Raw genomic sequence first — 21892 nt, 5'->3', positions numbered from 1 at the left:
GTGGCGAAGGCTGTGCAGGGGTTTTAGTTCGCAGTGGACGCGTGGGCGAGGTGGAGGGCGGAGGCGGAGTGAGCGACGGCGGCGGTAGTGTGGTAGAGGTGGAGGCTGGTGGCGGCGTGGGCGAGATGGAGGGCGGCGGCGGTGTGAGCGGCGGCGGCGCCGGTGTGGTGGAGTTGGAGGGCGGAGGAGGTGTGGGCGAGGTGAAGGGCGGTGGCGGCGTGAGCGGCGGCGGCGGCGGTGTGGTGGAGGTGGAGGGAGGCGGAGGCGTGAGCGGCGGCGGCGGCGGTGTGGTGGAGGTGGAGGCCGGCGGCGGCGCGGGCGAGGTGGAGGGCGGCGGCGGCGTGAGCGGCGGCGGCGGCGGTGTGGGGGAGGTGGAGGCTGGAGGGAGGCGGAGGCGTGGGCGAGGTGGGGGGCGGCGGCGGCGTTGAGCGGCGGCGGCGGCGGTGTGGTGGATGAGGAGGGAGGCGGAGGCGCGGGCGAGGTGGGGGGCGGCGGCGGCGTGAGCGGCGGTGGCGGCGGCGTGGGCGAGGTGGGGGGCGGCGGCGGCGTGAGCGGCGGTGGCGGCGGCGTGGGCGAGGTGGAGGGCGGCGGCGGCGTGAGCGGCGGTGGCGGCCAGGGCTGGTGCACTAACATTAACACACCTCAGGGGCAGCACTGACTACAGATCGTGTCAACACTTGGCGCAAATAGGTCGGTGTTAACACAGTTGAACGGCAGTCCCAAAACAAGCGTTAACACAGCCGTTAACACGGTGTTGACACGCCCTCCAGGTAAAACCCGGTATACCTGCAAAAAACCGGGTATACCCGAGAAATACCTGGGTCCGCGTCAATGCCGCGCGCGCCCTATTCCCAGGGCCCCTGCGCCAACTGCGGCTCGCACCGCCTGCTCAAGTACGCGCACCGCACCATGTGCGCTCGCTACCGGTGCCAAAAGGCAGCATCGGCGCTGCGCCAGGCGCGGCTGGCAGGTGGCGGTGCGGACGATGCGGTCGTGCCGACATTCTGCTTCAAGATTGAGGCAGTGCTCGGCATGCGCTTCTGCGAGCCCGAGCAGCTCATTGCAAAGAAGCGGCGCAACAGGCTGGCTGCTGCCGACAAGGCCGTGTGCTACCTCACGCGAGGCACCTTCAAAGAGGACAGCAATGACGCTGGATTCACCGACACGCGCTGGTGGAGCTCGAGGAGCTGTACGAGAACTGTGGCAAGACGCCGCTGAAGAATGCGCTCAAGAAGTACCGAAAGGCGGAAGAGGAGGATGTGGATGCGGCGATTGCCGACTTTGAGGAGGGCGTCGAGCACGAGGGATAATAATAAATAGGCGCATTTGGGATGGCTGGGACATGTTCGCAATCGCAGTTGCGTGTGTGAAGTGAATATGACCAGATGCGCGGCTTCTTTACAAACTAAAACAAACAGCAGCCCCTCCCCTCCCCTCCCAGACAGGCGGGCCCAAGGTAGATGAGTCACGCACGCAACGAGACGAGCGCGCCGTACCAACACCCCGACACACGCAACTCTCTAGAAGCACTAGTCCTCCGCAAGTGGGAAGGCATACTTGATGGGTGCGGCGGCCGGGTGGGCCTGGCGCCCGCGCTTGCTGCCCTTGACGAGCTCATGGAACTCCTTGAGGATCTCCTGCACCGGCACCTCCCACGCCTTCATGTTGCGCCCGTGGTAGTGCCAAAACATGAGGTTTGCCAGGTTGCGCTGGCCGAGGCTAGAGCGCTCGGACGTCTTGATGTCGTTCATAAGGGAGAAGATGCGCTCCGCCTCCGACGTGTCGAGCGGGATCAGTAGCATGATGGCGACGAGGCGGAGCACAGACATGTACTCGCCCGAAAAGGTGACGAGCATGTGCGACCAGAGGGACTTGAACGGCCGCTGCTTGAGGCCGGGGCTCTTCGAGATCTCCTCCTTCAGGTCGATCCACGTATCGAGCAGGCCCTCGAGCGTCGTGTCCGGGAAGAAGTCCTTGTAGTGCTTGTACAGCTCATTGATCTCCGCCTTGCCGAACGCCTCCAGCGCCTCGTGCTCCGTCGGCCAGTGCCGGTGGTCAAAGACGGCGAAGGACTCTGACGGAGCGTGTCAACACCTCCCGCGGGGCGGTGTTAACACGTTTGAACACCTCTACGGCTGTGGTGTTAGCCGTTAACGTGTGAACACCGTGGTAACGTTAGTGCACCAGCCCTGGATGTGGAGGAGGTGGAGGGTGGCGGCGGCGTGGGAGAGGTGGAGGGCGGCGGCGGCGTGAGCGGCTTCGAGCGGCTGCGGCGGGCTCGGCGACTGCCGGCACACTGTGAGACCATGGGTGTGAGGTTAAACCACGCTACCAGCGCTTGGTCACATCGGCCCCGAGGTCAGATCCTTCTACTCTGTTGATGACAAGACTTGTCTACTGGCTGGAGCCGAGCAGGAGGGCCCAGCGCACAACCCCTGGTCAACTCATCAGGGTCCACACCCCGTACACAGAGTGGCAGACGCCCCAGGGAACGACGCGCGCATGCCTTCCCTATTTTGACCTCTAAACGACGCGCGATTTTTTTTAATTCGCCCGCGCCACATTTCTTTCGTTTCCGAGACCTTGCCGTGCCACTGCCAGTGCACACTACACTACGCTAGCAGCTGCCCGCATGCCTCGCTGGAAGGCGAGCCGTCCGCCGCCAGCCCTTCCAGCACCTGCCGAAGGGGCCGCTCCGTGCCGCCCGCCGGCACCGTGAGCGATGCGAGGACGGCCTCTCCCCACTCGCCACCGCAAGCCGAACGCTCGTGAACACGGCGCGCCGCGACGAGCGCAGCGCACGCCTCCGCGTGGAGGGGCGCGTGGCGCGAGGCGAGGAGGAAGACCGCGAACTGCAGCGTCGCCTGCGCTCCCCGGCGGGCGGCGGCGGGGCCGAGCAGTCAGCGACGCTGCAGCGGGCCTCGGCCACGGGGCTTGCGCTCTCGCCTGCCCCGTCATGCCGCGCTGCAGGGCCGCCGTCGGGGCCATTGCGCCGAGCTCACTCCGGTAGTCGCCGCAGACCTGCGCAGAGGCACGCGGGCGAGGGAGCTCGAGGTGGGAGGAGGGGTTCGAGGTGGGAGGAGGGCCGCGGGCGCGGATCGGCGCCGCGCCTGAGCTATGGTGAGGCAGAGGAAGCGGCACAGCTCCGCGCGGCAAAACGGGTGCAGGCGAGACACGTCCAGCCGCACAATACACCCAAACGTCTCGGCCGGAGCGGCGCCCCCCGCGCCGCTGCCGTCCTCGCCGCCGCCGCCGCCGCCGCCACCGCCACCACCACCAGAGCCACCTCCGCCGCTGATGTCCGCCGCCGCATGCGCTGCGCGCGCCGCATTCAGCGCGCAACCCTCGACGAGGAGGCGGAGGGTCGCGCCGACAAGCGCCGCGCAGTTCGGGTCGCGGTGCCTGTGTGCGAGAGAGCACGAGCTGGGGCGGCGGGCGCGGCCAGGAGAGGGCGGCGGCGGCGAGGCAGACCCGACGTGGGCGTAGAGGGACGCAAAGACGCCGTCGACGCCTCCGATCCGCGCGCGGCTGCCCACGGGCATGGCGAGGTTGCGCAGCAGGTTGCACGCCACCCGCACGCCCTCCAGGTCGACCCTTGAGCCGTTGGAGCGGAGCAGATGCACGCACGCGTCCGCGACGCCGCCAGCCACCTCGAGGAGGCGGACGCAGCGCGCCTCGCTCGAGCCGATGAGGAGGAGCAGCTGGAGCGCGTTCACCCGCAGATGGCCCCAGCGAAGCAGGCCTGCGGCGAGGCTCGGGCGTCGGCGGCGGAGGCGGCGGCGGGCGGGATATGGAGAGAGGCGTGCGGCTCTCGCCGCATTCGGCCGTGTCCGCGTCGGAGTGCCGGTCGATGGCGTCGATCGCGCTGGTCGCGACGTTGACGGCAGCGCACAGAGCAGCCGCTCCGCTGCCTTCGGCCAGTGCCGCCTCCGCTTCTGCGCCGGCCCGCCTCTGCTCGGCGCTCGCGCCTGGCTCGCTGGCGGACTGAACGAGCGCCCGCATGCTCTTGCAGGCGCGCTCGGCCGCTGCCGGAGGCGGCGCCGCGGCGAGCGCCGCGTGCTCGAACGACAGCGCGTCGAGGGCGGCGGCGAGGTCTTCCATGTATGTGTTGGGAGCGCGGCGGTCGCCGGCCGGGGCAGCAGGCGGGCCGTGTGCCGAGGCGGCGGCAGCGCGGGCGGTTGGCAGCCCGGAAAATTTCTTTTCTTTGTCTAGTGCAGTCGTCTTTCGCAATCGTGGGATCGCTGCTTGTCATGTGAGAGAGCTGTGGCGCGAACAGCTTCAGCTTTTCTCGCCCGCTCTGCTGAGGGCGAGGCGCCGAGCTTCGGTTCCAACGCTGCAGCACTCTCCCTCTATTCACAGCAGAGAGGCGACGCGTCCTCACGCGCGTCCTCGTCCCCACCTGCTCTGCTTCAACGTGCTGCCATGGAGCCAGCGCGCCTCGCGCCATGATTCAATCGCCATGGCCGGAGCGCTGTGGACCGCAACGGTCCGTGGCCGCTGTGCGGCGGCACGCGCAGGCGCTGCACAGATCAGAGCATTGGCGCCGAGCATTCAGTTTCCGCATTCAGTTGTCGTTGTTCTGTCGGCTCGAACAGCCCGTACAGCCATTCAGCGGCTGGTGGATAGCGCACAGTCTCCACGGCGGATCCGTGAATCTCGTGCACACCGGCTGGATGCGCAAAGCGCCGCCGCCGTATGGACCAGCCCGATGGACCGTGTTTGTGGTCGGGATGGACAGTCTTGGTGTGGCCGTCCAGCGTATCATTGCAGAATGAAGCAGCGACACGCAATACACAGACGAAGCTGGAACTGCCGGTCCAGCGGCCGATCTGCGTCGGGCGATCGCTGGGAATTGACCGAGCTTGCTGCTTCCGGAATGGCATCACGGATTTGCCTTCGTGGGTATGAGCATAGCAGCAAGCGGTCGCGCGATGGGACGCGCGACGCACAGCAAATACAGCAGCGAGAGCGTCTAGTGTTGACGCAGGTAACGGGCGAGGTCCTGGGTGCAGAACCCGCCCTGACTCTGCCGATCCACCGGATTGCGACTCGACTGCTGATACCAGTCAACTGCTGGCGGGCAGCTTGAACTGCTGTCGCCCCGCCAGAGTATATCTCGACTAGCTCTACATCGAGAAGAAAGTCGTCTCGGGCGCCGCGTCATCGGCGGCGGGGCGGGCGGGCAGCTGGATCTGCTGTCGCCTCGCCAGAGCATATCTCGACTAGCTCTCCATCGAGAAGAGCGTCGACTCGTGCGCCGCCTCGTCGGCGGCGTGGCAGGCGGGCAGCTGGATCTGCTGTCGCCTAGCCAGAGTATATCTCGACTCGCTCTTCATCGAGAAGAGCGTCGTCTCGTGCGCCGCCTCGTCGGCGGCGTGGCGGGCGGGCGGCTGGATCTGCTGTCGCCTCGCCAGAGTATATCTCGACTAGCTCTTCATCGAGAAGAGCGGCTCACGCAGGCGCAGCGACGGCCGGGGAGGCCTCGCACCAGATGCACTGTCGGCGTCGTTCTACGCGGGCCGCTCGTGGACTGATTGACTACGGTTCTCGCGTGGGGGCGCTGTGCTGTGCCGTACCGGGCTCGACCACGTCGTCAAGCCGTCGAAGTCCGAGACGTGGGGAGGCACAACGCCCAACCACGCCAGGGCCCCGTCGAGATCGTCGTCGCCGCGACATCGAGACCTCCGGTGATCTCGGGTGATCTCGGGTGATCTCCGGTGATCTCCGGCGGTCGGGCGGCGTCGATCTCCGAGAGGGAGTCGAGTCTAGCGTTCCTCAAGATGACGCACTACTCAACTCAACCCTACGCCCGCATCGATGTGGGAGGCAAGGCCACCCGTCGATGCGACCTGCTACCAAGCGGTGGGGCAGGAGATTGGAGGGGCCCCTTGCAGAGGTGGCGCGAACAGCTTCAGCTTTTCTCGCCCGCTCTGCTGAGGGCGAGGCGCCGAGCTTCGGTTCCAACGCTGCAGCACTCTCCCTCTATTCACAGCAGAGAGGCGACGCGTCCTCACGCGCGTCCTCGTCCCCACCTGCTCTGCTTCAACGTGCTGCCATGGAGCCAGCGCGCCTCGCGCCATGATTCAATCGCCCCCACCCGCCCTCTTCCTGGCGATATTCATGGCTCAGAGCTGATTGAGCTCTCTTTATTCATGGGTCTCAGTGGAGAGACGACTTGAGGAGACGACTAGTCTCACTCCCCCGCTTTCGTCATGCAGCGTGTTCTGTTCATGTGTGTCGTGATGTGTCTGTGGGCCCTGGCATGTGTTGTCTGTCCCAGGGCGTGGGGAGGCACAACGCCCAACCACGCCAGGGCCCCGTCGAGATCGTCGTCGCCGCGACATCGAGACCTCCGGTGATCTCGGGTGATCTCGGGTGATCTCCGGTGATCTCCGGCGGTCGGGCGGCGTCGATCTCCGAGAGGGAGTCGAGTCTAGCGTTCCTCAAGATGACGCACTACTCAACTCAACCCTACGCCCGCATCGATGTGGGAGGCAAGGCCACCCGTCGATGCGACCTGCTACCAAGCGGTGGGGCAGGAGATTGGAGGGGCCCCTTGCAGAGGCGTTGTGTCCTTCCTGTCTTTTGCCGAACTCTTAATCAATCCGGATAGTCCGTCTTGCCCCCTGCCCTTGCCCGCATCGTATGTCACAGTCCGCTGAGCTCTCCGGCTTCGGCTCGCACGTCGCCTCCGAGGCGGTGCTGGGCGCGCTGCCTGTCGGCCAAAACTCGCCGCAGCAGCCTCCGCTGGGCCTCTACGCCGAGCAGCTTTCGGGCACCGCCTTCACGGCGCCACGCGCGACCAACCAGCGCTCGTGGCTCTACCGGATTGCGCCATCCGTGGGCGGCAGCGCCTCGGAGCCGCTGCCCAGCCGGCTGCAGGCCGACTTCTCCGACGCCGCGGCCGTCGCCGCGCCCGATCCGCACCGCTGGCGGCCGCTCCCGCTGCCGACTGGCGCGCCAGTCACCTTTGTGGAGGGTCTGGTGACCATGTGCGGCGCGGGCGGGCCTGCGCTCAAGGAGGGCGTCGCGATCCACCTCTACTCGTGCAACGCGCCCATGCTCGACACCGCCTTCTCCAACTCGGACGGAGACCTCCTCCTCGTGCCGCAGGCGGGCGCGCTGCACGTGGTCACAGAGTTCGGACGGATGAGCGTCGAGCCGCGCGAGGTGTGCGTCGTCCCGCGCGGCGTCCGCTTCGCCGCGAGCCCCGCCGCCGGGTCGTCCGGCGCGCGTGGCTACGTACTCGAGACCTTCGGGCCCCACTTTCGCCTTCCGGAGCTCGGCCCGATTGGGGCAAACGGGCTCGCCGAGCCCCGCGACTTTGTGTACCCGCACGCGTGGTACGAGGACCGGACGTGCGACTTCACCGTCGTCACCAAGCTGCTCGGCCGCCTCTACGCCACCAAGCGCACCCACTCCGTCTTCGACGTCGTCGGATGGCACGGTCGCGCACCGACCCGCCGCCACCGCCGCCCGCCACCACCGCCGCCCGCCGCCACCGCCAGCCACCGCCGCCCGCCGCCACCGCCGTACCGCTCGCCCCGCCCGGCTCAGCACCGGCCGCCGCCGCGACACTGCAGGCAACTACGCGCCGTACAAGTACGACTTGCGCCGCTTCCACGCCGTCAACACGGCGCCGCCCTCCGCCTCCCTCTCCCACCCAGCCGCCGCCACCGCAGAGGCTGGGCCGTCACGCCGTCAAGAGACGCCGTGTACAGACCCCCGAGGCTTGTGCTCCCGCCGCCTGTCAGGTATCGGTGGACCACCCCGACCCGTCCATCTTCACCGTGCTCACCGTACCGACCAACGAGCCTGGCGTCGCCGCCGCCGACTTTGTCATCTTCCCGCCCCGCTGGCTCTGCGCCGAGGGCACCTTCCGGCCGCCCTACTTCCACCGCAACTGCATGTCCGAGTTCATGGGGCTCATCGACGGGGTCTACGACGCAAAGAAGGGCGGCAAGGGCGGGTTCGAGCCGGGCGGCTGCTCCTACCACGGGGCAGGCACGCCGCACGGGCCGGACGCAGCGGCGGTGGCCTCGGCTTCCCAGGCCGACACCTCGCGGCCCACAAAGTTCGACGGCGGCCTCGCCTTCATGTTCGAGACGTCGGCGCTGCTGCGCCTCACGCCGTTCGCCGCCGACCCGTCCAACGGAATGCTCGACACCGACTACGGCGCGTGCTGGGAGGGGCTGCCGCGACTCTTCTCGTCTGCGGGCGTGGCCAACGGCAGCAACGGCAAGTAAAGCGGCTCGCTCGCATGATCGTGGAATTAGGTCATAGTACTTAGCTCATTCCATGACCCCTCACTTGAATCCTCCGCCGGGCACCCCAACTCAGAACTCACATGATCCCCAGATAATACTCGCACAATTATGATCTCCTATCCCCCTCAACACTACGCTCCGAATCTCAACTCTGTACAGTAGACGGGGCAGTCTCGTCTTTTTCGCGCGCCATGTACGATATCATGGCCCATTCACAATGATTATCCATGCGCCCCTGTGCCCTGGAAAATAGATAATAGTCGGTTGCACCCCCCACACGCCACACACGGCGGATCGCCGCGCAACGGGCAGGCGGCGCAACATCCCCAACGCAAGAGACATAACGTAAAGCCGTAGCCGACGACCACACCCATCGTTACCATCGTATGACAACACCCCACTCCACACCGCGACACACACACATACTGTTAGTAATCACACAGACCCCGCTCGTACGGACCCAGACACACGGGGTGTATATACCGTGAACGCGTCCGCGCAGCGCGAGAAACTCGTCGCAGACTGAAAAAAACAGCGCGCACCCCTGTACACTCCATCCCCCCTCTCGCCGTGACACGGAGCCGCACCTCACACACGCTGATACACGCAGCTCACGCACACCGCACACTGCCTGTCACACAGGACGCACCGAGACGCACGCGCTCAACGATTCCAACGTAGTGCCCAAATCGCCTAGCTATATACCTCCTCTATGCCGTACCTCATCCACTGGTACCAGCGGCGCGCGTCTGGCTGGTCCGAGAGCTGCCCCACGAGCTCTTTGAGAGAGGGAGCGTAGAACGCGGCGAGCTTTGCCAGGGTGGCACCCAGCATCGGCGGCTTGCGCGCTTCTCGGTCGGGCGAGGCAGCGACAGCTCCGGCGAGGAGCCTAGACCACGCCGCCTCGTCGTCGGTCTTGAGGTTGAGGAAAGAGAAGACGCTCTGCAGCACCTCCCGAGGCCGGGAATAGTACTGCTCAGCGCGCAGCGCGAGCAGCCGCGGGTGGTCTTGTCGCCACCGCGGCAGGAAAACAGAGTACAATCCTCGGATGAGCTGGTCGCAGTGGCCGAACGCCGCCTCGTTCTCGCTCGAGAGGCTCTCGAATGAGAGCGCGCACCGCTCGACCCCAAACTTCTTTTCGCACTGCAGGAATGAGTTGACGGACGCGTCGACCCACGCCGCCTCGCCCTTGGCGCTGCTGTTGTAGCGCTGCCTATATTGCTGCCCACTCCAGTACGCAGAGTGCATCCTCACCCATGGCAGCCGGAGCATGACAATCAGCGACGGCGCGGGACTGTCGGCGTAGCCGACGCGCACGAGCTGCGGCACCGAGAATGTTCGAACGGGCTCGCCTTGCCCCACAAAAGGCACGCCATTGAACTCGCCTTGCATCGCGTCGAGCTTGCGCGCGTGTGGCATGCTCCGCCCCATGCAGACTCCGAGGGCCTCCTTCTTTTGGCGCAAGCACCGCTGGCGCGCCTCGGCCATGGTGTTGAGGAACGGGGTCGCGAGTCGGCTCTGCTGCTGCCACACGATGTCAAAGCCGTCGGCGACGGCCTGCCCGAGCAGCTTGTTTGGAAAGGCTTGCGCAAACCGAGACGTGATGTCCATGTACTTTTGCCATTTGACTTCTGGCTGCGTGAAGAACCAGCCCGTTCCAAACGGGATCGCGGCAATGTCGGCGCTGGCGGAGATACGAGCGTACAGGTCGCGCACGCCGGTCTGAGCCACCCCGAGCAGCAGAAAGGCGGGGAGGCAGCGCGTATTCTTGCCCTTGGCCCAACACGGATTCTTCCCCGGCCTTATCGTCGCGGGCGGAGCAATCGGCTCACGCATGGCAAACATTCCGGGAACGTACGCTTTCGCAGCCTTGCGGTACACGGCGAGCGCCCGAGGGCAGTATGTGCGATTGCGTGGGCAGGGCGAGCGGGCGCAAGGTGCGCCCTCGCAGGGGTGCGGCAGGCTAGGCATGCTGGGCTGCGGCCGAAGCATCACAACGGGCTGCACCTTCGCCCGGGCCTGTTGCGACGCAGCATTGCTAGCCGCTGGTGCCTGGAGCGGCTTTGCTTCGGCAGCCGGCGCGGCTTGCGCCGTTTTGGGCGGCTGGAGGGACGTGAGCGGTTTGGCCGGCTCTGATGCCGCCGCTTTGGGCGTGGTCTGCACCGGCGTGATCTGCGGCTGTGCCCCAGTCGGCTTTGCCTTCGTCGACGTCGCCTCCGTCGGCGCCACTGACTTTGCCTGTAACGGCTTCGGCGCCACCGGCTTCGCCTGTAACGGCTTCGGTGCCACCGGCTGCGCCTGCACAGGTTTCGGCTCCGACACTTTTGGTTGCTGCGGCTCTGGGGGTTTCGGCTCGGCCGGCTTTGGCGCTGACCCTTTGGGCGGCACCGGCGTAACCTTCGCTGTGACCTTCGGTGCAGCAGCCTGCACATCAAGTCGACCAGAGGTCCATCCCTTGGGATCACCCACCGGACGCTTGTAAAGCTTCTCGCTGAATTTGAGCCAGCACTGCCGATGCCGCCCGCCGCAGGCTTGTTGGTCGCCGCACCAAACCCACGTATTGCAACGCTTTCCAGGCCTCCCGTTGGCCTCGATCGGTTTATGGGCCGTACACGCCCGTTGGCAATCAGCTGCCACATCCACCAGACACTGGTAGCCAGGTCTGACCACTACTCCTTCCAACTCCATGCCAACCACGCCGAGCGGCGACGAAACGGACGGGGCGCCTTCAGAACCGCCTTGCTTCGCAGCAGATTTCGGCGCAAGCTCGCACTGCTGCGGAAGTGGCGGCGATGCGATCACCCGCGCAGGCGGCTGCTGCGTCACGCTACGCGGGGGGGGTGGCGGCGACGCGCCCTGCTCCAGCCTCCTCGCATGCAGCGCCAGCCTCGCCACCGTCCTCGCACTCCTCTGGGCGCTCCTCTGGGCAGAGGCTGGGAGGTGCGGTCTCGGCTCGCTCCAGCCAGCGACGCGAAGTTGGGTTGGCTGGACTGGGCGTGGCATGACGAAGGTCATCAGCACCACGAGCATGAGCGAGCCGGCCAGCAGCAGCCGCGAGATCATCCGCAAAAGCAGGCGCCGCTGCTCGCTGCGGCGGATGACGGGGCTGCAGCAGCACGACCTGGGCTTGCGCGGCCCGTCACGACTCTGCGCGGGGCTGAGCGGTGTACCAGTCCCGGTGCCACCCTTCTCCGGTGTGGGCTCCAGCACGTGCTTCGCCATGGCCGAGTGCCCGCTGCTCCAGAAGTTTGAAGGAGGGCCTTTTCGGTGCATCTCCAGAGCGCAGAGACGGCCGCCGAGAGAGCCCTGGCGAGGTAGAGCTGCAATAGCTGCCTGTGTGTGGGAACAGCTGACGCAGTCTCGCCGAGCTCGCATCTCGGGTTACCTCGCCCCCCCGGGCAAGGGGGGACCCCGTGAGGCGTGGGAGTGCCTCGCCAGACAGAGAGAGAGAGCCGCAGAGCCCCCGCTGGGGGCTGGCTGGGGGCCTGAGGCCCCGCTAGAATGATTGCAAAAAAGAAACGAAGGGTGGTGCGTGTCGCGCGGTCGTGTCCCCCTCTCTCTCGCCCCCCTCGGCCTTGGTGAGCAGTCACACCCGTGCTCCCCGCCATCCATCCTCCCTCCATCGCCTGGAGAGAATGCTTATCAGCCACGAAAGGAGAGCGTGGCCGAGGGCTGCATAACATTCGATCGCAAGACCCCAGAAAGGCACCTCCGCCTCTCTGGGGAGAGAGGAGAGAGAGGAGTGGCCCGCACTAATCGACGACCCCTGTAAAGTGACTCGTTCGCTTTCCACCCACTGTGGTTTTGTGTGAGCGCTGCGTCTTGCTTTGCCAAATTCACCTCGTAAAAAAAACCACCCGCCGACGGTGAGAGTGGAGCTGGCCTGGGCGTCGCGACCATTCGGCGATCCTGCTCTCTGGCTGTGTGCCTGCTCCCGATCGCTGCGCAGGGACTCGGCGTTCGCAGCAGCAGTGCCCTCGCGCGCGCCGCCAGCCGCTCCGCCTTTTCGAGGCGCGCCCGTTTGCCACGAGCGCCGCCACCATGAACAGTGCCGCCATCGTTGATACTGACGGCTCACCTCCTTAGGCACCCGGCTCGCTTTGGCGCTATTGAGTGCGCGATGCCAAAGAAGCCGTACTATGGCGTCTGTGGCGGCCCCAGCCCGGGCGTCTACCTGTCGTGGGATGAGGCGCGGCAGGTCGGTCAAAACGTTCCCGGCGCGAGCGTGAAGAAGTTCGCGACCAAGGCCGAGGCGGAGGCGTACGCCGCCCCCAAGAGGGGCCCCATGGCCACGTCGCTCGGCGGTGGCGACAGCGGCGACGGCGGCGGGAGCAGCAGCGGCGACGCCAGCTCGTCCACCTACCTCGACTGCCCCTTTTCGGAGAAGGACGCTGCCAAGGCACTCGGCGCAAAGTGGGACGGGGCGCGCAAGGCGTGGTACGTGCCTGCCGGCGTGCCGCTCGCGCCGTTTGCGCGCTGGCTCCCCTCCGGACAGAGCGGCGGCGCTCCTGCCCAGGCAGCGCCCCCCGCGGCGGCTGCGGTGGGCGGCAAACGCTCCCGCAGCGCGCAAGAGGCGGGCGCAGCCGAGGCGGGTGCGGAGGCGGGCTCTTCCGGCTCCGCCGCCTCGGAGGATGAGCTGCTTCTGTACACCGACGGCGCTCGTGGCGACGCCTCGCGGCTCGCGGCCTCGACTCCTCCTCACGCGTCGCCTCTCCCTCTCCGCAGGCTCGTGCCCTAGCAACCAGAACGTCGCAACCTCGAACCTGCCTGCGGGGTGGGGCGTGGTGGTGGTGCGGGGCGGCGCCATCGCGGCCGAGCGGTACGGGCCCGTGGTGATCGACCCGGCCGACCCAACCTATCTCGGCGCCGAGGTTTGCTCCAACAACACTGGCGAGCTCTCTGCTCTCTGCGAGGCGCCGCCCGACCTGCTGACACCTGCTGCAGACCTCCGCCACCCTCCGAGACACTTCCGACACCTCCCACAGCCACTTCCTAAAGGAAGGGACTAGCCCTCGCCCTGACCCTGACCCTAGCCCTACCTTGGCCCTGGCCCCGACCCTCCCCCCAAGGCGCTCCTCTTTCTGAGGGACGAAGCCACGCCCGCCGGCCGTGCGACGGTGCGGTACGACTCCAAGTACGCGGCAAACATCGCCTCGGGCGCCTTCAAGGCGCACAAGAACAAGGCGCTCGCCGCCACCGCCCGCTCGCTCTACTCTGAGGTGGTCGGCAGCTGGCAGCTGCGGCTCGAGCACACCGCGAGGACCACGCATGCTCGCGCGAGCCCTCGTTGAGGGGCCGCTGTGAGGCCCGTCCTGTAGGCTCGAGCACGTCAAGGGCCACTCGGGCGAGAAGTGGAACGAGAAAGCAGATGAGCTGGCCAACAAGGGCGCCGCCGGCGCCCGCTCCGCCGAGGGCCGCTGGAAGAAGTGAATTGGCGGGCTTGGCCACGGCGGGCGAACAGCGCAGCGCCTTGCGAGGCGCTGCTCTGCCTACTGAAGCCCTGGCTGGTTCACGGGGAGCAGGGTGGATTAGGCATTTCACGGGACAGTTACTTCAGCGCAAGGTCAGTGTCGCGGGTTCGCGTTTTAGGGCGAGCTCGCGCGTTGCGATCGCATGTGAGGGAGGGGGGGGGGGGTGGGAGTTCTGGGAGGTCCCTCTCGGTGTACGGTTTGCACGGTGATGGTGTTCAGGTGATTCTCGCCATTGGCCCAATGTCTGAACATGTACATGTGCATCCCGAGTACACTGCAGAGCTGCGGCTCGAATTTGATTTCTGATTCTGTCCACCTCTCTGAAAAGTGACTCGTGGGGGGAAATGTTCGCGGCGTGCACCGTGTTTGTGTGTGGTGCGTTCTCGCGCAAACCGTTAGCTATTAGCACTTTTCACAGGGCCGCGCTCGCTGTGGCGCGAGAGGCCGCGGCCAGCGCGCCATGCTTGCCTAGAATCTGCTGCACGCGCGCGTCCAGCTGCTCGCGCGTCATGCGCAACGCTGCGGCGGCCGTCGGCGCGGCGGAGGGCAGCAGCTCGCACGAGGAGGGGCTCGCGGCGGAGAGAGAGGAGTCGCGCGTGAGGGGCGGCGCGATGCCCCTCGCGACCAGCTGCGCGTACGAGGCGGAGGCGGAGAGCGCCTCGTGCCCGCCCTGGCCCGGCCGAGCGAACCGGCAGAGAGCAGAGTCGACGGCAGAGGAGGTCGCTGCAGACCACGTCGCAACCGCCCCGGCAGGGCGCGACGGAGGCTCCGACGCAGCCAAGCTGCCGCCGCCGCTGAGCGCCTCCGCCACCGACGCCTCGGGCAGCGGGTGCACCCACTGCTGCGCCGGCGCCTCGCACGCCGCGGGCCGCGACAGCGCGGGCGGGGATCCGGAGGGCGCGGCTTGCGACATGGCGAAAAGGTCGGGGGGGGGGGCTCCGCCCATGCCGAGCGGCGAGCGGACGGCGGGGTGCGACACCACCTCCACCGACGAGAGGCGCAGCCGCAGCTCCTGCACCTCCGCCTACACGCAACGGATCGTGGACGGGTCGTGGACGTGTCCCGGGCGTGGCCAGACGTGCAGCCGGGTTGACTGCAAAGTCCGGCGCCTCGATGGCTTGCCTCCGGCGCCCCTCCTCCATCAGGTCGCCTCCCATCCGAAGCAGCAGCCGGCCGCACTCCTTGACCTTGTCCTCGAGCGCCGCGACCGCCGCCGCCCCGCCGCCCGAGAGGGCGACCTCTCTCGCCACGGCGGCCTCGATCTCAGCGGGCAGCCTGTCCCGCTCCTACTGGCAAGGGCTAGGCGTGAGGCGACGCCCTCCGAGGCAGGCTCGACCTCCGCCCCCTCCCCGCTCCTGCGCCACCGAGCAGCGCAGCTCTCCCAGCTCCGCCTCGACTGCCTTCCTCAGCTCGCGCTCTTTGAGAAGCGCCGTCTCGAGCTCCTGCAAGCCAAGGCAGGCAAGGCAGGCAGGGGCAAGCGGTGTCGGGCTCCGGCCTCCTGTAAGCCAGGCAGGCATGGGGCAAGCAGCGTCGGGCCCTCTCCACCGCCACCGCCCACCCGCCACCGCCCACCCGCCGCCCTCACCCCCCCTCCATTCCCCCCCCCCCCCCTCCCCTCGCCTGCAGCCGGCCGATTGTCTCGCCTGCCGCCGCCGTGTCGAGCTCCCCGGCGGCGACGCGCTGCCGCTCCGCTAGCGCGGAGAGCCGCTTCCCCTCCTCGGCGAGCGCCACCTCCGTCTCCGCCTTGAAGGCGAGCAGCTCCTGTTCACACCCGGAGGCTGTGAAGGCCCCCTCCTCCTCGCAGCGGGACCCCTGCCCCCAGCCCAGCTCGCTCTCCTGCTCGACCTGCCGCAGCACGCCGCCCTGCTCGACGAGCTCAGCCTGCCCGTCCCCGATCAGCCCGAGCAGCTCCTTGCGCGTCGCGGCGACCGACGCCTCCAGCCGCGTCGTCTTCTCCTCCCCGCCCGCCCGCAGCTGCCTCTCCGCCTCGATTGCGCCACTCACCGTCGCCTCGATCTCCTTCGCAAGGTCGACCCACCGCCGCTCCGCCTCGTGCAGTCCGTGCGCCAGCTCCTCGCGGAGCGCCTGCGCGTGCCGGCCCGCTAGGTTGCTGCGCAGGTCGATGTCTGCGCGTGTGTGCTCGAGCAGCCTCGTGGCCACCGTCCGAGCCTCGCCCGAGAGTCCCGAGGTGAGGGCGGCGATCACCGACGCGCTCGGCGGCGGCGAGGGTTCGATTGGCACCGTCGCCGCTGGCGCAGGCGTGCGGCGCTCCTCAGCGGAGGCCGCCGACGTCATGAATGAGGCGTGCAGCAGCGGCGCGGTGAAGGCCGCCTCGGCAACCCGCGGCACCTTGTAGAGCGGAGGGCCGGTCCTCGGCGCGCGGAGGTTTTCCTCTGTCCTCGCGATGATGCGCCCGATCTCGGCCTGCCAGAGCGGCCGTCCGCCCATGGTGGCGACGAGTGGCGGCAGTGGGGCCCAGCGTACCGCCGTTTCAGTCAACGGGGGGTCAAACCATCCCTCCCTTGGCTTGCCTGTTTTCTTTCTTTCTTTTTCCGTTTTATTTATTTATTTACGATGGGCCAAAATATGCCGCGAGGAGGGCAGAGCTGCGCCGAGCAGCGAGGGCAAGGGAGCGGCAGGCGGCGGCACCGTCGCAGGACGAGGCAGAGGAGAGCGAAGCGACAGAGGAAGAAGCGACCGACAAGGGAAAGATCGAAAGAACGACGAGAGTGGGACGACCGCGAGGTGGCATGAAGGTTGCAGCGAGAGTCGGCGAGAGACTGCGAGGAGAGATAGGAAGAGGCGGACGCCCAAGGGTGGGCGACGGCTAGCGCATCACACCCCTCTCCTTAAAATCCCTGTGTGGTGGCGGCGTGCCGTCCTCCCATCCCTCCCTTGTCTGTTTTCTTTCTTTCTTTCGTGCTCGTGTGCAGGTGGGGACGCTGTCCTCGTCCCATCCCTCGTTTTTTGTCTGTTTTCTTTCTGTCGTTCGGCGTGTTTTTCTTTCTTTACAGACGCCGTCCTCCCCTCCCTTGGGTTGGCGATCTGTTTTCTTTCTTTCTTTCTTTGAAACGCGCTTCACGTGAAATCCCTGTGTGGTGGCGGCGTGCCTTCCTCCCATCCCTCCTTTGCGTTCTGTCTCCCACGTGACTTGCGCTTATTAGTCACACAAACTGCGTGGCCAGGGAGTCGGCCAGCGGAGTAACGACACTGCCACCAGGCGGAGTAGTTTACCTTCCCTCTTCCCCCTTCCCTCGCGACCCTTCCCTTACCTGCACAATATGCCGCAGGCGTCGTAACTACATCCCGTCGGAGCAGTCCGAGGTCGAGTTCCAGCAGAGCTGGGCGCGCGCCACGCCCGTGTGTGCGCCGGGCGGCAGCCTCGGGCTGAGCTTGGCCATGGGAACCGGCGGGCGGCGCGACGGCTTCACGAGGCCCGACGGAAACGACGAACGAGCTTTGAGGGAGAGGGAGCTGGGCAGCCACGTCGCGCACGTCTTTTCCCCGACAGTAAAAACGAATAATTCAGGGGAAAGAACAGAAATCCGGGCTCAGGGAGCTCACCAGGGGCAGGGCTGGCCCAGGAGGCAGTGGAGAGCGCCGCAACAGTCTTGGAGTCTAACGGGTGTGGATGCTGGGTTGAACAAAATCGAGGGACGCGACCCACTTCGCCACAGACGGCCCCGCGCCTCGCCGCTATGACGGGGACACACCCCGCACCGTCCGCTGTGTCCCCGTCTTTGTCCGGAGTGAAAACTCCAACGCGCTCGTCGGTGGCGGTGTCCTCCAACCTGCGCCGCGCTCGGCGAACCTCGACAGCGCCTTCGGTGGCATGCAGCTCTTTGCGACAGAAGCCTGGAGAGCAGCTCCTCTGCTGCTCACACACTCTGCACAGCTGACACAGCCTACTGTGCGGCTGCCACAGCTGTGACAGCGATGGGCTCGCCCTCACTGGCCCTCAGTCACTTGTGCTGCGGCTTGTGTGAGCGACACTGCTCATCTCTGCTCGGCGACTGCCGGCACACTGTGAGACCATGGGTGTGAGGTGAAACCACGCTACCAGCGCTTGGTCACATCGGCCCCGAGGTCAGATCCATCTACTCTGTTGATGACAAGACTTGTCTACCGGCTGGAGCCGAGCAGGTGGAGGGCTTGGCGCACAACCCCTGTTCAACTCACCCTCCACACCTCCCGTACCGTACAGTGTACGACACGCGATCATGCATGCCCTCGGGAAGCCACATCACGGCCTCGCAACAACAAGAAGGCCCAGAGGTGCAGCAGCGGGGGCGGCCCGCAGGAAACAGTGGACCATGCACAAACCTCCACCGTCCCGGATTCGCCTCTCTCCACTCAGCAGCACTCTCGGATACGTCTGTGCACCACTTCACCCTTCTCATCACTGCCCCGGCGCCCACGCCTCGATCTTCTTGGGCAGCAGCTGGTTCGACAGGTCCTCTCCGTGGCCTAGGCCGCCGTGGGGGCCCTCGCCCCAGGTAAAGACGGCACCGTCGGCGGTGAGGGCGAGGCTGTGATCGCCTCCCGCCGACACAGCGACGACGCGCTGGCCAGCAAAGGCCTCGACCTTCATCGGCAGCAGCTGGTCCTGCTCGTCGCCGTGGCCCAACATGCCATAGCCTCCATAGCCCCAGCTCCAGACGCTGCCGTCGGCGGTGATGGCGAAGCTGTGCGCGCCTCCAGCCGACACGGCGGTGACGCGCTGGCCAGCAAAGGCCTCGATCTTCTTCGGCAGCAGCTGGCGCTGCTCGTTGCCGTGGCCCAGCCGGCCTTGGACTCCATAGCCCCAGCTCCAGACGGCGCCGTCGGCGGTGAGGGCGAGGCTGTGGTGGCCACCAGCCGACACAGCGACGACGCGCTGCGCCAACACCTCGATCTTCTTGGGCAGCAGCTGGTCCTGATAGTCGCCGTGGCCCAACCGGCCGTCCAAACCAAAGCCCCAGCTCCAGACAGCGCCGTCGGCGGTGAGGGCGAGGCTGTGGTGCTGTCCAGCCGAGAGAGCGAGGAGACACTGGCCAGCAAAGGCCTCGACCTTCTTGGGCTGCCACTGGTTCTGCTGGTCGCCGTGGCCCAGCAGCCCGGAGTAGCCATCGCCCCAGCTCCAGACGCTGCCGCCGGCGGTGAGGGCGAGGCTGTGGTGGCCTCCCGCCGACACAGCGACGACGTGCTGGCCCGCAAAGGCCTCGACCTGCTTGGGCAGCAGCTGTTCCTGCTCGTCGCCGTGGCCCAGCCGGCCTTGGACTCCATAGCCCCAGCTCCAGACGGCACCGCCGCCGGTGAGGGCGAGGCTGTGGTTGCCTCCCGCCGACACACTCACGGCGCGCTCGCCGCCCAGCGAGGAAGGGAGGCGGGTCGGCGTGTTGAGCCGCGTCACCCCCTCGCCGTGACCAAGGAGGCCTGCTGGGCCACCCGCGCCGCCGCACGACGAGAGCCGCCCCTCGCCGTCGATGAAGAGGCTGTGCCGAGCGCCTGCCGCCGCCCTCGCCGGCGGGTTGGACTCGCGCAGCAGCGCAGAAAAGCACAGCCACCGCACGGCGCAGCTCTCGCCCTCCGGCAGCGCCGGCAGCTCGTAGCCGGCCTCTCGCAGGCGCAAGCGGATGCCCTCCAGCGCAAGCGAGGCGTGGAAGAGCAGCGAGACGGCCGCGACGCGAGCGATGTCGGCGGGGTCGCAGCGAGAGATGGAGCGCACGAGGAGCTCCGTGGGGAGGTCGAGGAGGCGGGTGGGCGGCGGCGTGTCTGGAGAGGGGGCGGCGGTGGAGGCGGGGGCGAGGCGGCGCGAGCGGCGGCGCGGCGGGGTGGACATCGCGAGAAAAAGAAGTCTCCGAAAGGGGAAAAACAGGGGCATTTTTCGGTAAAATTCCACTGTGAAAAAGACAGAAAAAAGAAAAAACGCGAGCGCCGCGCGCGTAGGCGGCGCGCAGCGCCGCCGCAGGCGGCGGACAGCAGGTGCGCAGAATTAAACGCCATTTTCGGTTAATAAAAATCTCTCTCTCGGTTCCGCGGTTTTGCCACTAACATCAAATGTCGGGATGATTGATTGATTTGACTACATGCCCGCCATGGCCCATGCGCAGGCCAGCGCCGCGCTGTGATACGCATAGAGACGACCCGACCTCTCTGAACTAAGCCAGATTACTACGAACGAACGCGTAGCGCGCGGCGGGGAAGTCAACGGGGCAGCCGGCGGCCTGCCGGCGGCGGCCGGCCGCGCCCGAGGCGCGAGGGCGTAGACGGGTCACAAATTGCCCGGGACGGCTGGTCACTTGGTCTCTGACGTAGGCCACGCACATGCACATTAAGCGGTGACATGAACTGATTGTTAAAAGAGCCGGTCCGCGAAATTAAATGCCATTCTCCAGATATCCATTTTAGCACTATCTTCGAAATCCCGGCCGGTACTGTTTTAAGACTCCCGTATCGGCCGCGTGACGAGGGCCCACGTGCCGACCCACGCCGCCTCACGAAATTCATGGCACTGGTCAGGCCCATACCGCCCATCCTGACAGGAAGTCGGGCCTGCTGAACAGCGTGCAGCCACCGTGGGCTGTTGCGTCCGACCCGCGCGCCACCCACGAGGGTGTAGAGCGCCCCCTCCATCAAGCGGTCGTGCTCGCGCGCGACGTCCTGGGTCACTGACGGCGGCATAGTGCGAAGGAAGAAAGTGAGCGCGAGAAAAAGAAACGCTCCATTAGTCTTATTGTCGCTCATGTGTGGCCGTCACCGCCCGTCTTGCGTCCACCCATACCGCGCTGGTAAGGTAGGTAAGGTAAGGTAAACTTCTCCACACACACGAGGTGGTGGGGCAAGGGGGGGCAACCCTCGCGTCTCCACGTCTAACGACAGGAGCCCCACGGCATTCAAAGTGCAAGGCCCGGTGCGCGTGGGTGAGCGGTGTGTGTGTGTGTGTGTGTGTGTGTGTGTGTGTGTGTGTGTGTGTGTGTGTGTGTGTGTGTGTGTGTGTGTGTGTGTGTGTGTGTGTGTGTGAGGGGGGGGGTGTCACGTCACTGCATCCTCTGCCGGTTCCTCCCGTCGCCTCTTCTTTGTTCGAAAATGTTTTTCAATCCATCTATGGCTCCTACAGATAAAATAAAATGACCATTCTCGGTGTCCAAAGCCCCCAAAACCTATCCAAACCTTATTTATTCGACGAACCAGACCTCCCCCGGACGCGGTGACATGGGGTGACATCGGGAGAGAGAGATTTAGCAATACCTTAAAGAGAGGTTACAGGCGGGGTAAGATCCGATAGCGGGAGATCGGCGGGAGCTGCGGACGTTTCGAATTCGGCGGGAGCTGCGGACGTTTCGAATTCGGCGGGAGCTGCGGACGTTTCGAATTTGTCGACGGACCGCTTCAGGTCTCTGCGCTCCCGTATGAGCGAGGCTGCCGACGCTGCCATGATCGAGGCTGCCGACGCCGAGCTGCGCGACGACCCGCTGAGAGACGGACCGCCCCGTGGACGCGGCGGCGGCGGCAGAGCGAGAGAGATCGGCGAAGGCGGTCAAGCTTGCTGCGCAGACCGCCAACGCGATGTTCGCGGTGCAGGGGCAGCTCAAGTTGCGGGGAAAGGCAGCAGACGAGGCCGCGCACGACGCCAACGCGGAGGCGGGAGCGCCGGTGAAGGCGTCGTCTATGATGGTCGAACGAGTGTTCGCCGCCCGCCTCGACGGTCCGGACAAATTCAATACCAAACAACTCTAACACTCACTCATCATTTGGGGCCTGGAGCCCTGTTCACGCGCGGTTTGACATCGGTGCTGCTCCCTACTCGACTAACAACAACCTAAGAGGAAAGCTGGCTGCACCCGCATTGCTTCCCCGTCCTCTTGCGACGCAATCGCCACGACGCGGCGCAAAGTGCTCACATTACGACGCACCCGGACGTGAGGACGACGCCTCCACCTTGCCGTCTGGCGAGATGGTCTTTTCCACCTTGCCCCAGGCCCTCGCTCGGACGGCCCGCCTGGCCGTCGGAGCGCAGACAGTAGGACGCGTGCTGCCCCGCCAAATTGCACGTACGCCTGCCCAGGCGGCGGGTTGATTGAGCGTGTTGCTCACCTTGCCGCCTCCCGTCGTGCGTGCGGTCTATCTATGGCGCCTCCGAGCGCAGCAGGTAGGACCCGCCGCGTCGATCGA

General features: G+C 66.4%; 4 protein-coding genes across 4 annotated transcripts in view; 1 reads left to right on the top strand and 3 right to left on the bottom strand.

Moving 5' to 3' along the window:
- The window catches only part of TPS2 (putative alpha,alpha-trehalose-phosphate synthase), a gene marked incomplete at its 5' end in the record, with an annotated part of 9727 nt that extends 4962 nt beyond the window's left edge, over nucleotides 1-4765 (bottom strand). The window contains 6 exons of the mRNA XM_005777700.1: nucleotides 1128-1198; nucleotides 1531-2074; nucleotides 3003-3021; nucleotides 3189-3402; nucleotides 3472-3742; nucleotides 4702-4765. Of these exons, the coding sequence (XP_005777757.1) occupies nucleotides 1128-1198; nucleotides 1531-2074; nucleotides 3003-3021; nucleotides 3189-3402; nucleotides 3472-3742; nucleotides 4702-4765 (1183 nt within the window). The remainder of the gene's footprint in view (nucleotides 1-1127; nucleotides 1199-1530; nucleotides 2075-3002; nucleotides 3022-3188; nucleotides 3403-3471; nucleotides 3743-4701) is intronic.
- A 1720-nt stretch (nucleotides 4766-6485) lies between these two features.
- Nucleotides 6486-8485, top strand: EMIHUDRAFT_457592 (hypothetical protein; the record flags this gene model as incomplete). The annotated part of the gene is made up of 4 exons (XM_005777699.1): nucleotides 6486-6530; nucleotides 6655-7447; nucleotides 7584-7636; nucleotides 7755-8485. 4 exons carry the CDS (start codon nucleotides 6486-6488, stop codon nucleotides 8244-8246), a joined length of 1383 nt encoding a protein of 460 aa, XP_005777756.1. The 3' UTR covers nucleotides 8247-8485.
- A 475-nt stretch (nucleotides 8486-8960) lies between these two features.
- EMIHUDRAFT_237861 (hypothetical protein) lies at nucleotides 8961-10112 on the bottom strand (the record flags this gene model as incomplete). Its single annotated transcript, XM_005777698.1, has 1 exon — nucleotides 8961-10112. One exon carries the CDS (start codon nucleotides 10110-10112, stop codon nucleotides 8961-8963), a length of 1152 nt encoding a protein of 383 aa, XP_005777755.1.
- A 3174-nt stretch (nucleotides 10113-13286) lies between these two features.
- EMIHUDRAFT_457590 (hypothetical protein) lies at nucleotides 13287-16233 on the bottom strand. The gene is made up of 4 exons (XM_005777697.1): nucleotides 15416-16233; nucleotides 15094-15180; nucleotides 14848-15024; nucleotides 13287-14762 (listed from the first exon to the last, which is right to left on the bottom strand). Exons 1-4 carry the CDS (start codon nucleotides 16184-16186, stop codon nucleotides 14151-14153), a joined length of 1647 nt encoding a protein of 548 aa, XP_005777754.1. The 5' UTR covers nucleotides 16187-16233; the 3' UTR covers nucleotides 13287-14150.
- Between the last annotated feature and the right edge of the window lie 5659 nt (nucleotides 16234-21892).

The sequence above is a fragment of the Emiliania huxleyi genome (genome assembly GCF_000372725.1).
Source record: "Emiliania huxleyi CCMP1516 unplaced genomic scaffold EMIHUscaffold_258, whole genome shotgun sequence".
Taxonomy (NCBI): Eukaryota; Haptophyta; order Isochrysidales; family Noelaerhabdaceae; genus Emiliania; species Emiliania huxleyi.
This window is presented reverse-complemented; position numbering and strand designations above follow the sequence as displayed.